Source organism: Lolium perenne, chromosome 2 (assembly GCF_019359855.2).
Source record: "Lolium perenne isolate Kyuss_39 chromosome 2, Kyuss_2.0, whole genome shotgun sequence".
Classification (NCBI taxonomy): domain Eukaryota; kingdom Viridiplantae; phylum Streptophyta; class Magnoliopsida; order Poales; family Poaceae; genus Lolium; species Lolium perenne.
In genome coordinates, this window is record NC_067245.2 from 84,272,350 (window position 1) to 84,286,589 (window position 14,240).

General features: G+C 43.1%; 2 protein-coding genes across 2 annotated transcripts; both read right to left on the reverse strand.

Moving 5' to 3' along the window:
- Positions 1-4,135: 4,135 nt before the first annotated feature.
- LOC127333135 (uncharacterized) lies at positions 4,136-5,165 on the reverse strand. Its single transcript, XM_051359444.2, has one exon. The coding sequence runs from the start codon at positions 5,039-5,041 to the stop codon at positions 4,373-4,375; it is 669 nt and encodes a 222-aa protein (XP_051215404.1). The 5' UTR covers positions 5,042-5,165; the 3' UTR covers positions 4,136-4,372.
- A 725-nt stretch (positions 5,166-5,890) lies between these two features.
- LOC127333138 (uncharacterized) lies at positions 5,891-11,441 on the reverse strand. The gene is made up of 9 exons (XM_071825386.1): positions 11,435-11,441; positions 11,156-11,279; positions 9,723-10,166; positions 9,523-9,637; positions 9,265-9,403; positions 9,088-9,155; positions 8,916-8,966; positions 8,645-8,767; positions 5,891-8,530 (listed from the first exon to the last, which is right to left on the reverse strand). The coding sequence occupies exons 1-5, from the start codon at positions 11,439-11,441 to the stop codon at positions 9,296-9,298; spliced, it is 798 nt and encodes a 265-aa protein (XP_071681487.1). The 3' UTR covers positions 5,891-8,530; positions 8,645-8,767; positions 8,916-8,966; positions 9,088-9,155; positions 9,265-9,295.
- Between the last annotated feature and the right edge of the window lie 2,799 nt (positions 11,442-14,240).

A 14,240-nucleotide genomic window follows, 5' to 3' on the forward strand; every position in this document is an offset into this window, starting at 1 on the left:
GTATCAAGATAACTTGATAATCATGCTTACTGCATGGTTTTATTATTTTAAACAAATAGTTTGGTTAGGATTTAATTGAGATCTTGTGAGACTTGAATTAAATAGAAATGGTTTAGGTATTTATCTTAACTCTTTAAATTTGGGAATCAAACCTATTTTGAATGATTTGAAGTTTATAACCAGTGCATAGTAAACAGGTCCTTAAGTTTTGTTATTACTTAACAATAGTGAGGTTCACATATATTTTAATTAAGGTTAGAGTTTAAAATGAAGGGTAATGTGAATGGGTTGGTTCATAATTTAATGTGAGTTATTATTTCTAGGGTTTAAGAAAATGGTTGAACAAACTCTATAATTACCAATCTTGCTTAGCAACTTCTAGCTTAAATTATCTGAGATAGATCCTATGCTCATCATGGTTAACTCAACTACTTATCTGAATACTATTTTATTTGGTTCACTCAACAAGGTATTTGGATAGCAAAGTAAAATAGGGTATTGGTTTCATTCTACTCACCAAAGGCATTTAGTCCTAAGTATAGATGGCTTGGTTTATATTTGTGATCCATGATACACAAGTGGGGACATAATATTTTATGTGGGGTGGATCCTACATGAAAAGGTGTAGGTTTTGCATACTCTTCACTAAATTTAAGTATAAATAGGCATGAGGTATGGCAGGGTTCTAATTATAATCCAAGTTAATCCATGGGTTGGTATTCAAATGTAGTTTAAGGTTTAAGTAGTGATCGCCAATGTGATACACAACTAGGATTAGAATATGAGCATAAGCTTTGGTTATGTTTCACTAAGGGAACATGGCTCTCATCTACAAGATTAAAGGTTGGTTTAAACAAGTAAGATGTAATACTACTCTAAAATTCTCTAGGATAGACATGACTATGGTTAGCATCTATAAACTCTCTCACTTCTAAATGTCTTGTAATAGCCTAAGGTCCTACTCAAGATATTATGATATGATCCTCTAAATATATGGTTTGCCTAGGGATTCTACCTTGCAATATTCTGTAGCTTGTTCTTCAGGAAATCTGATAAACCTGCATCTTGTGGTATGCCTCCACCTCCTAGCTTCTTCATCTTGACCCTAGCTAATTCACATGGAGTGGCTCTATGTGTTTGTTCCCATGTATCATGGTACTTGATGAGCAAATGGATGAAGGGTGTGGCTCTATTTATAGGCTTGGGCAAGCTCTAGTATCATGACACATAGGTGGTGACTCTTGTGTTGGTTAGATGAGTAAGGTGCTTGGTTGTCATGCCCTCATCCATAGCAATCCTTTGAGCATGAGGTGGCATAGCTTGGAAAGCAAGTCATGTAGATATTTTCATCCTATGTGGCAAGATCATTATCCTCTCATATGATTTATTTTTGGATAGCCAAGTGGCATTTGTTACTAAATATCTTGTGGATGGTTTTATTATTGTGGATGAGTCACTATATCATATTGGATTGGATTTATATTATAATATTGATCAAAAGATCAAGGTTGAAGGTTATTCCTCAAATTTGGATAGTTGGTGTTTGATTTCACCAAGGCATGATCATATGAGTTTCAAAATACTCATAGTCAGTTTGATTCAAATAGTTTGAACTATAAATCATAATGTAAATGGATTTAGTTTTATGATATTCCATATACTTAATAAGTTATGATTTAAATAAGAATGTGTGGCTTTTATGCACTTTAGACCCTGTGGTTTACCTTATTTGGTAATAAGTTTAGAAGTGAATTAATTTACACAGAAAGGTAGTTGCTAACTTTTAAGTGTTTAATAAGTTAGGGTTTGATTCTTAAAGAATGTGTTGTTGTAAAACTAATTCCATTTGATCTAATCCATAGATCAAATCATCTCTTCCCAAAACAAGGTTTTAACAAAGATAACAGTGAAGTTTATAGCGCTTGACTTGATGATCTACTTCAATTCCAGCAAATCAAGTGAAACTTTAATTACTGTGGTAAGTTTTATTTGAAAGCGCGAAAATCCCCCGGATTTTCTATGCATGAATGCAATGCACACTTTGGTGTTCTCTCATTTTATTGCCTCTAAACCTGGGATATTACAGGATTCAACAGCTTTTCAGATTTGGGAAAAATTCAAGTTGCAAATGGTCCGGGTTGGCCCGTTTGCCCTTCGTCCCGCACCTATGTCTTGCTACCATTAGGTTATAGGTTTGGCCCACAAAAAATAAGGTTGAATAGGGGCATACCCTTACGAACATAGGGTCGAACCGCCGCTTACTCCAAAGCCACCGCCGGCGCTCACATTCGACGGTCCCGCAAAATCTTGCACTCTCCACTCAACTCCCTCCGTAGGTAAACTCAGCATCGCCCGCTAGCTTCAACAAACAAGCGCGGCCTGCGCTGAGGGCTGTTCTTTCCCGGTTGTCTCGAGGTCACGCCGATCAATAGAGCTAGCAGAGCCCTTATGCCCGGGCGCTCCCGTCGGCGCTGATTCATCTGCCCCCTCCCCTTCGGCGACCCACCGCGCGAATACTGCCGCCCATGCTGTGTTGACGTCGAATCGCCGCCGCTGACGTCGTGCCTACGCCCAATTCTGTGGAGAATCCAACATTTCCGGAAAGCTATTTTCGTCGCTGTTTTCGAATAATCATCAACTTGTCCAAGCATACCGTGGAGGATCTGGCGAATTATGACAAGTTTTTTTACCAAAGGAGAAATGCCGCTGGAGAACTTGGGCATATCACCTACCAAAAGGTCACCACCGCTTTGCGTATGTTGGCATATAGGATTCCAGCGTATCAAATTGATAACCATTTGGCAATTGGTGAGATTCAAGCTACCAAGTGTGTCAAATGATTTGCTGTAGAGGAATTGTATAAGTGTTTGGCGAGGTATACTTGAGAGCTCCCAATGTTCAAGACACATCCATGCTTCTGGAGTTCAACAAAAATTGAGGATTTTCAGGGATGCTTGGTTCAATTGATTGCATGCATTGGAGTTGAAAGAACTTCCGTACAACATGGCATGTACAGTTTAAAGGCCATGGAAAAGGATTCAACTATAATCCTTGAAGTTGTGGCTTGTTACGAGACTTGAATTTGGCATGCATCCTTCGAAATGCCCGGTTCATTCAATGACATCAACGTTCTTCAACGGTCACCACTAATGAACAAAATTACATTTGGTGAAACACCACATGTGGAGTTTGAAGCATATGGATGCACCTACAACTACGACTATTTTCTAGCCGGCGGCATCTACCCAATGTGGCAGATATTTGTGAAGCCAGTTTACAAACCACCCGGTAAGAAAAAACTTCAGTTTCAAAATGCACAAGCAGCGGCTAGAGAATAAATGGAGAGAATATTTAGGATTTTGCTAGCCCAATTTGCTACCGTGAGAGTACTGGCTAGATTTTGGATTCTTTGGTACATTATGGACGTTTGTGTCATCATGCGTAACATAATCATTGAGAATGAGCGAGGGCAAGATAATGACTACTCACACTATGAGTTGATGGGACACCCCGTGCAAATGCGTAGAGGAGAAGAGAGGGTAGCCCGCTTCATTGCCTCATACAAAGCTATTCGAGAGAACGCTATGCATGATCAGCTTCAAAAAGATCTCATCGAGTAGTGGTGGACGTGGAATGGCCAATAATAGTATGTTTTATCTCATATGAATGTTTGTTGTACTGTTTAAAAACTACCTGTTAAACTGTTCGTAATCTATTTGTTCTATTGTTGACGAACTATATGATGTATTGATAATAAATTATTTGTTTGTATTGTAATAATAATTGAACTATATTATTGATGTCTTTTTTGGTTCTGCTTGATCTTCATTGTTCTATATTTGTTGTTATTTGGTGTTTATTGAGGTGATGTTAAAATGATTCTTTTTTTATTGAGAAACGCAGTACAAACGCAGACGCTCACATACACGTGCATACACTCACCCCTATGAACACACACGCACACCTTACCCCTATAAGCACCTCCGGAAGACTGAGCCAGCGGACTGGATCTTAAAATTGACGAAGTCACCATAAACGTCTTGCTTTCGACGGAAACGTCGCCTCCCACTAAATAAATATTTCGTTATATAGACACGTAAAACTAGCAAAACATATGTGGTAAACTCGTTTAAACGTGGCCGCTGTTTCAGGCGTGTGTTGGAGATGCTCTTACGCGTCCCTCTCACACTCTACCATCTGCAACATCAACTACAAATTGAGTGCATTTTGAAGTATGTAGGTGATCCTGCAAACATATTTTTGGTTCAAGTTCTAATCTACGGACAAAAAGAAGTCTTGGTTTCTTTACAAACTTTCGGACAAAAAGAAGTCTTGGTTTCTTTACAAGGGGTAATTATAAACGAACATATTACTACGGAGTAGTATCATTTCGGTTCGTGAGCCGGAGCCGACCCGTAACCGCCCTCGCGTCGATCGACATCGCCTCTCTCCTCGACGCCGCGGCAGGCTCCAGCGACGACGCCGTGTGCAGCATGTGGGCAGGGCACTGGCGCGGGAAGAAGGCGAGCACCGCCGCGGTGAGCAGCGTGGCCACGAGCCGGCCGCCGAAGACCATCATGACGAGGCACACGAGCACCGCCGCCGGGCCCAGCGCGGGCGACCGCTTCCGCTCGCCCTGCTGCTGCGGCCGCCTCCTGGCCTGCTGAGGAGGCGTCGCGTCCACCAGCGACGACAGCGAGGACGAGGACGATGAGCGGGAGCAGGACGAGGATGATGAGGAGGACGAGCAGGCGGAGTCCAGCGACGCCGCAGTGCTGAGCGCCGACGATGTGGACGGCGCGGAGGAGGAAAGCTTTCTCGCGGCGGCCATGTAGATGTCGAAGTCCGTCATCTCCCGGCGGCGGCCCCGCGACGTGATCCTCCTCTTAGTCTTGGAGTCGGGTGAAGAAGCCTTGGACGGTGAGTGCTTGTCGCCCTTGCTGCCGAAGAGGAACTTCTTCCCCGTGCGTCGGTGATGGGCAGCAGCTGCCACCGTCTCGTCGGCCACGGCCGCTGCCCCTCCGAAGCACGCGAACTTCATGGCTGCTGATGCGTGTGGATCGTGTACGTCTTGATCTGGAAAGCCGCTGAGGCTTTTCGCGTGTCTATTTATTATCTTCTTCGCAGGTGTCTCAACTGGAGTCGGTTCCGGCGCTAGGCTGCCGTGTTCGTCTCGAAGTTGAAGTGTGCCCGTGCCTGCGGTAGGGCTACTTATACGCGCGTGAGTGTGAGGGTGGGCCAGGGGTTGTTGTAGTGGGAGACTCGGAGTATAATAAACAACACGAGGGAGACGAAGGAAGGCGAGGCGCGAGAAGCGTGCGTGCGTGCGCGAGGCGGTTCGGTTTGGAACTTTGTTGCGGGCCCGGCTCGGTTTGTTTACGAGTTGGCCGCGTTTGCGAGCCCGACTCGGTTTCGGTCGAGCTTTTGTGGATGGTCTCCGACTCTCCGTCGGGCCCTACACGTTCGGCCTATGTGCGCACTCCCGTCGCCGCTGGTCGTTACTCGTTTAGCGTTTAAGTTACTAGAGGCTGGGGCGCCCCATGGGGCGCCTCCTCACCGTACAGTGGCACTCCAATCATGGACTAATCTCGCTCCTAGCAGATTTTATACCATCCAGTTGCAAGTTTGAAATCCTGAGCCTGACAGTTGATGTCCATCAAATCTAGTTTCATGCTAAAATATATCAGGCCAATGCATTTTCTTATCCATATCCAGTATCTAGGAGCATCAGAAAGACATGTTCCCTTTGTCCCAAATTAATTGACTCCGTTATATCTTAGATAAAGTTGAGTCAATTAATTTGGGATGGCAGGAGTACGTCGTATGTAGGAACAAACCTCATTATTTTGGTACCACAGGAGGCTAGCCAGATGTGAGGTAGATGACAGATAATTCAGAGTAAAAATGTATAAAATGTAATAAAAAAATACACACTGCTCATGTGCAAGTTGACAAGTTGTGACCAATATATTGTATAATAAAAAACTTGGTATCAGACACGTTAAGACTTGACACAATACATCATCGATACATACAAAAAAAAAGCAAGGATGTAACTTGCCAGCTACACTCCCATTTTTCCTTTTTACTTCCTCTGGTGGTCATCTGCTCCCTCGGCATCCAAGGATGTAATGCCTGCGTTAAAATGGATTACTTGCACCTTGCAACTGAGAAAAGAGTGATAGAAGGGAGAGCATGATCACTGTCAAATAATGAAGTGGACAACTTGATCAATCGTTGATGTCTCCTTTTAAGGTTGTACCTCAAAATGATTGGGTAGCTAGCTAGATTTTATAGGAAATCTGAAGGTTTTGTGATAATTTTAAAATCCTTTGAGAAACTGAACAACCCAACCAATCATGAATACTTCAGAGTTGCTGCACTGACCATCTGATGAAATAACATCTGATGAAGTAACAGTGCAAGCTTTCATATTTGACAGGTGAAGATAGCTCTTTTCTTTTTATGTTTACCATGAAAGAATGGGCCACATAATTTTGTCAATATAAGCGCAGTTGAGTGGCAATGCTAACTGGAAATCTATGTATCCTAGTCTAGAATGCCATAGATCATCTTTTTTTGTCATACTAAACCACCACCCTTGATCCAAAAAAAAAAATCTGCCCAACTATTGTACATGAAAGATACAATGTGAAACAGAACAACTGGAAAGAAGAAACCGTACCTGAATCTGAATGTTTATGATCCATGAATCACTGGCTAAAGTGAAAAAAATAAAAAGGATATGAAGTGTTAAGGTTGCAGGGAGATAAGCCGGCATAATGGAGAGATTTCTTAACCTAACATAGCTAATCTAACCTGAACATATTGTATCTTCTAAAGATGCTAGCAATCATTTTCACTAATGGGCAACAAAAAGGTAAATGATGATTAACACATCACAGAATATCACGAGGCAAAGCAACCCAGTTTACAAAAGCTAAGCAAAACAGATCAGTACACATCTGGAAATGCTAGCAGTGTGTTTCTCTATAAGTGAAACATAAACGGACAGTAAGCAGAACATCGGTACCGAATCACAAAGCTGTCAAGTGAAAAAGAAAAAACTGTGCATGTGGAACAGTTAACCAACCCAGATAGGTACACTGAATGTGCTAGTAAATAAATTTCTATGTGATGTTAGTGCAGAAAGAAACCAGGTATAACCGAAGCCTTGAATAACCGAAGCCTTGAATACAAAAAATGTAGCAAGATGCTCAGTAGAAAAGATAGTCTATGAACCTGGAAGCTCAAAAGTAAATGATTTGTATTTTTACATTATCTAGATCCTAGCTAAGAGAAACAAAACTATGGACACATCAACTGGATTCTTTGTTAGTATCAAAAAATATAAATTTCTGAATAGCAAACTCACATCGGCAATCTAGGAGATCATAGATATCTTGACTAAACATCAGCAAATAAAACAGAAAAGAGCATGGTCAACTAACTGGGATATAAAACTGTACTGCAATCGTAATTTGCAGGTCTTCTTAACCTTCTTGTGTGTCAAATTAAGGACTTCTCCTTGTGTATAAATGTGGTACTGCATTAGAAAATGAATCAATCAATGTGCCATTTCTATAATGCATTCTCATGGAAAGAGAAATGGGAAATCTTGAAGGATCAAGGCATGTGTCATGATGATAACTGACGGGGTCACACATTTTATATGGTTATTCATAATTTAGGACGAACACACTCCGCCACGACATGCTTAACGAGTACCCACCTTTTTAGTAGACAGAATTATCAATAGAATATACATAAAATAATAAGAGCAGATCTCCAACAAAGGGAAAAATAAGTAATGTAAATCAGTTCTCGGAATACCTACCTATTTTAGTGTTGATTTTAGTTAGAGCTCATGGTGCTTTCTTGTGGATGCCTATCCTAACATTATGCAAGCTTAATGAGGAAGTATAACCCATCATTCCCAGATGATTTAAATATGTGTGGACTACCAAGTGTATATTCAAAACCACATACATTGCTCAAGAGCTTAAACTTTTTGACAGATGCCAATGTGGATCGCAAACAGGGTGTGCAGTCATGGAAATGAACAACCAAATCGGTCGGGTGGTTATTCAGGAGGAAGCCAGGGAGGATGATACAGAAGCCTGAAATTTATTACCTCGACTGCTGCATCTTGGCTACTCTGCCATTGCCACTCCGGCATGGCTGCCGCTGTCAGCCCCCTTAGTGGCCCGCCTCCCTCCGCTGCCCCAAGCACATCCCGCCATACTTGTGAACCCCTTCCAAGAGCGCGGGGGGGCACAAAATGAGAGAAATAATGGATCATTATCTTTCACTACTCGTACATAGCAATAAGACCTCAATAATTCTTCAAAGGTATCAGTAAACTGCATGGCTGTCATAGTATGACAACAACATTGAGAAATAAACAATAGAGGCACCAGAATTCTCACATGCCTGTTCTAATCCGGGAGACGATATGCGCTGCCCTGTTCTAGCCACATGTCCATTAGGATGTTGCAGGCATGGCAGAGCAATGTTCTACTGAAATCTTCTGCAGAATCAAAATTGAACGATAACATGGAGTAAAACTGAATGCATGGTATGTATAATTATCATAACCAGAAAAAATGTTTCTTCGCTACAAATGCATGCAGGCAAGGAATACCTCATCAAGTAAAATCAATGCTCCATGAGACCATCATCTCTTGCCATATCCCACAGGCATAAAACCAAAATACCAGTAGGCCATTATCCACCACCAGATTAATTAAGAATATGAGAGAGAACCCTGTAAAAATTAAATATAAATCAATTTCACCAAACTAAAATAGTGCGTATCTATACAATTAGTTAACAATTTATCAACCAAACACCAGTCAAATGGCTAGCAGCCTACAAATTTCTAAAGCGTCCATAAACTACACCCAAATCCATACCTTTCTTGAGACGAGTTCTTAGTTTCCTTTCTCAAGCTCAGTCCATTTTCCCTTCATTCATAAGCAGAAGAGAGAACAACATGAGAGAAATAGGGACGTCAACAATGGCCATGACATCACATATATGTATGAAATCTAATTTACCAAACAGACAAAAAAAGGAAGAACTCACCCAAGAAAGCGATAGGTCGTGAGGCGTAGAGGCCATCCTTGCATCATGCCAAAGATATTTGTCTAGAGCTGGAAGAGGACCTCTTTAACAAACTTGTGTTACAACATAAGACAAAGTAAATTCTATCCAGTATTCATCCGTAGGGTTGGGGGGAGATAAGAGCATAATGATGATTACCTCACTAATGGCAGCAGCTAAATAGTTCCACCTATTGTTGCTGCAACACATTGTAAACCTTCTTATTTTGCAACCATCCTACATCACAATCTCTCTTGGCCCCCTCCTTTATTTGTAGCTTGGATAGTATCTCTGCAATCTATAAAAAGAAGTAGGGCAGTAACATTATGCTCAATTTATCCAGCTGCTTACTATGCAAAGTAGGGGAACATGTTGAGTGCAACTTGCCGAGATGTGCTCTATGGAAAACCACATTACCTGAACGACGCCCACCTCCAAGGAAAGCCGGTGCTGCAGGTATCGGGCCTCCTCGAGCAGCCGCTGGTGCGTCACCATGTCCTCCACCCTCTCCACATTCACATCCAGCGCGTACCTTTGAGAACGGATAACGAACACGCATGAGCTTCCGCCAGCAGTATAGTGCAAAAGAATAGGCAGGTTGGGGAGGAGAAACTCACTGGGAGGTGGTGGAAGTGCGTGGCACATCCTGGATCGGCAGCAAGATCTCTGCCGCACCAGCGATGTCGGCGCCGGCGAATCGTATACCTCTAGGCGCGGCCCTGCTCGTCCATCCGCCGTCGCCCCGCACCGATCTCCTGCAGAAGCAGCTGCGGCCATGGCTGCGGCTGAGGCGGCCACGACGGGGAAGAAAATAACGCCCGCCACCGGCGCAGAGGAGGAGACGGAGCAGAAACCGGCAGCCGCGTTGGGGAGGAGAAGCGCGCGTGGTGGCGGCGGGGATGTGAGTAGGTGTACGACCGAGGAGTCCGTCGGCACAGAGTTGAGGGAAAGCCAGGGCCGGCGGCGGCAGCTGTCCTACGCAAGAAGCAATGTGGATAGGGTTTCGCTGGGTCGGGACCTTTTTCCACCTCGTTCTGATCCTCTTTTTTTTCCTCTCGTAGCTTAGCCAGTCACGTTATGCCACGTTTTCCTATCGCTGAAGATGACGGGGGGCTAGCGCCCAGCCCGTGAGTACCTGGTGGCTATCGTGGAGAGCTCTCAGATAGGGCAAAGGGGCACGCACTTGCTTGTTCTCAATTAGAGTAGTTTATTTGTTACCCTCAAGAAATGATTAGTTTATTATACTTGGTTCTGTCACCTATGTGTAACGTGCAGTGTGCGTGAATTAGTTTGTGAAGGTCGGAACAGGGTGATGTTTGGATTATGTTCGGCAAACTATTGTACTACTGTATTGATTTAAATTGAACCAACTAAATGTCCATTATACTTTAACTGTTGGATTATTAGGCAATTTTCGTGTGAGTTTAATTACCGAAAGTAACATTACAGATGCACAAGCATACTTAACCATACACATCAGACTAAGCACATGCATCAGATCTGAACATGGAATAAGTAGCAGTGCAAGGTAGGAGAGGGAAATCACGTACATCACAACCGGGAAGGTCGCACCAGCAGTAGCACCACCACCATGGGAGTTGTTGATGTCTGATGACCCACAAGTATAGGGGATCGCAACAGTCTTCGAGGGAAGTAAAACCCAATTTATTGATTCGACACAAGGGGAGACAAAGAACACTTGGAAGCCTTAACAGCGGAGTTGTCAATTCAGCTGCACCTGGAAACAGACTTGCTCGCAAGAGTTTATCAGTAGTAACAGTTTTATAGCAGTAGCAGTAGTGAAATAACAGCAGCAGAGTAACAAAGACAGCAGTAGTGATTTTAGTAAACAGCAGGATTAAAATACTGTAGGCACGGAGACGGATAACGGGCGTTGCATGGATGAGAGAAACTCATGTAACAATCATAGCAGGGCATTTGCAGATAATAATAAAACGGTGTCCAAGTACAAAGCAATCAATAGGCATGTGTTCCATATATAGTCGTGCGTGCTCGCAATGAGAAACTTGCACAACATCTTTTGTCCTACCAGCCGAGCTGAGATCCGGTGCCCTGACTAAGGCAGGGCACCGATGAACAGTACGGTGCCCTCCCCCCTTTTTTAGCCGTCGGATCAAAAATGAATGGACAGATGACTATGAACAGTGCATCTGCTACAGGACAACAAACAGTGCGCTAGCTACAGGACATTCGCTACAGTATTTATCTACAGTGCATCTGCTACAGGGTAGTGTACAGTACCAAGCTACAGTGATTAATCTTGGCTCTCTATTTTTGATCCAACGGCCGAAACTGCAGGGCACGGTACTGTTCATCCGTGCCCTGCCTTCATGGGGGCACCGGATCCGTGTCCCTACCAGCCGGTGGCAGCCGGGCCTCAAGGGAAACTACTGGATATTAAGGTACTCCTTTTAATAGAGTACCGGAGCAAAGCATTAACACTCCGTGAACACATGTGATCCTCACATCACTACCATTCCCTCCGGTTGTCCCGATTTCTGTCACTTCGGGGCCATCGGTTCCGGACAGCGACATGTGTATACAACTTATAGGTAAGACCATAAACAATGAATATCTTGATGAAGCAATAACATGTTCAGATCTGAGATCATGGCACTCGGGCCCTAGTGACAAGCATTAAGCATAACAAGTTGCAACAATATCATCAAAGTACCAATTACGGACACTAGGCACTGTGCCCTAACAATCTTATGCTATTACATGACCAATCTCATCCAATCCCTACCATCCCCTTCGGCCTACAGCGGGGGAATTACTCACACATGGATGGGGGAAACATGGCTGGTTGATGGAGAGGCGTTGGCGGTGATGATGGCGATGATCTCCTCCAATTCCCCGTCCCGGCGGAGTGCCAGAACGGAGACTTCTGGCTCCCGCGACGGAGTTTCGCGATGTGGCGGCGTTCTGGAGGGTTTCTGGCGACTTCGACTTCTCCCCGTGCGTTTTTAGGTCAAGGCCGATAAATAGTCCGAAGGAGGGCGTCGGAGGCCGGCCGAGGGGGCCACACCACAGGGCCGCGCGGGCCCCCCCTGGGCCGCGCCGCCCTATGGTGTGGGGCCCTCGGGCCTCCACCTTAATTGTCCTTCTGGCTCCGTCATTATTCTGGGAAAATAGGGCCTTCTGCATAAATTCCGAGGATTTTCCCGAAAGTTGGATTTACGCACAAAAACGAGACACTGAGCGATTCTGCTGAAAACAGCGTTAGTCCGTGTTAGTTGTATCCAAAATACACAAATTAGAGGCAAAACAATAGCAAAAGTGTTCGGGAAAGTAGATACGTTTTGGACGTATCAACTCCCCCCAAGCTTAGCTTATTGCTTGTCCTCAAGCAATTCAGTTAACAACTGAGCGATAAAAGAACTTTCACGAACACATTTGCTCATATGATGTATATATTCTCATGCAATGGCTAATACTCAAGCAGTTCATAATGAGATACATGCAAATAAGATCATCTAACAGCTATGTCAATCATGGAGAGGTACCAACAATTAATAAGAAGCATCATGAATCATGTATATAAGCAAGATTGCAATGTTCATAAGAGAGTATGATAAAGTGGTATCTCGCTTGCCTGTATTTGATTGGCAAAACATAAATGCCCGGGCACCTCTGGAGTTCATAGAAAAACTAGAAGTAGTGATTGTCAAAAGATAAATGCATCAAAGTTATACCACAATCAATCATATTTTGAGACAAGCATATTATACTAAGAATGACAGTTGTGCTCTCAAGATAGTGCTCAAAGAAATAATGGAGACACAACATAAAAGTAAAAGATTGACCCTTCGCAGAGGGAAGCAGGGATTAACATGCGCTAGAGCTTTTCATTTTTGAAATCAGGAGTAAAATTATTTTGAGAGGTGTTTGTTGTTGTCAACGAATGGTAATGGGTACACTAACTACCTCGCCAACCGGACTTCCAAGAGCGGCTCCCATGAATTATTGCATATTTATTTGGCACTCCTTCCAACCTTTCTTACACAAACCATGGCTAACCGAATCCTCGGGTGCCTGCCAACAATCTCATACCATGAAGGAGTGCCTTTTTATTTTAGTTTTATTATGATGATGACACTCCCCCCAACCTTTGCTTACACAAGCCATGGCTAACCGAATCCTTCGGGTGCCGTCCAACAATCACAAACCATGGAGGAGTGTCTATTTAAGTTAATTAATTCGGGACTGGGAATCCCATTGCCAGCTCTTTTTGCAAAATTATTGGATAAGCGGATGTGCCACTAGTCCATATGAGAGTCCGTCAAAAGTAAATGACAAGGTTGAAAGCTAAACACCACATACTTCCTCATGAGCTATGAAACATAAACACAAATTGAGAAGCATTTTGAAGGTTTTAAAGGTAGCGCACGAGAATTTACTTGGAATGGTTTGAAATGCCATGCATAGGTATTTATGGTGGACACTCTGGAATAACTTGGTTTTCAGGTGTTTGGAAGCACGAGCAGCGTTCCCGCTCAGTACAAGTGAAGGCTAGCAATAGACTAGGGAGCGACAAATCAAGAGAGCAGTAACTGTCATAATCATGCTTGCGGCAAAATAAATTAACGGAGGCATAAAAGTGATACAAGAACTCTGAAACAATATAGATCATCGAGGCTTAATTGACTTTTTGTTCAGTCATATGCATGCGTGAGCATGTGCCAAGTCGATATAAATGAATTATTCAGAGGAGGATACCACAATGCCATACTTACTTATGAATAAAACAATGCAAGCAAACATCCATGACATGCTACTCATATTAATAAATTGGAGCTAAACATGAGAGATCATGAACTACTAGACTTTCTCAAATAACATATACCTCACATGAACCAACTAAGCATGCTCACATGGATGAGTATATGTACAAAAATGAAAACAAATAGAGTTCATACCAGCCTCTCACCACAATCAGATTGTCGTAGATCGTCATTATTGCCTTTTCACTTGTGCAGCTTGGATAATATGAAATGAAAACCACGCTCCAGCCACCAAAGACCATTGAACTCATAAAGAACTTTACAAACCAAGGAAGAACAGCAAATGTTTTTGGTGTTTTCGAATTAGAAACAAGAACAAGAGGAAACAAA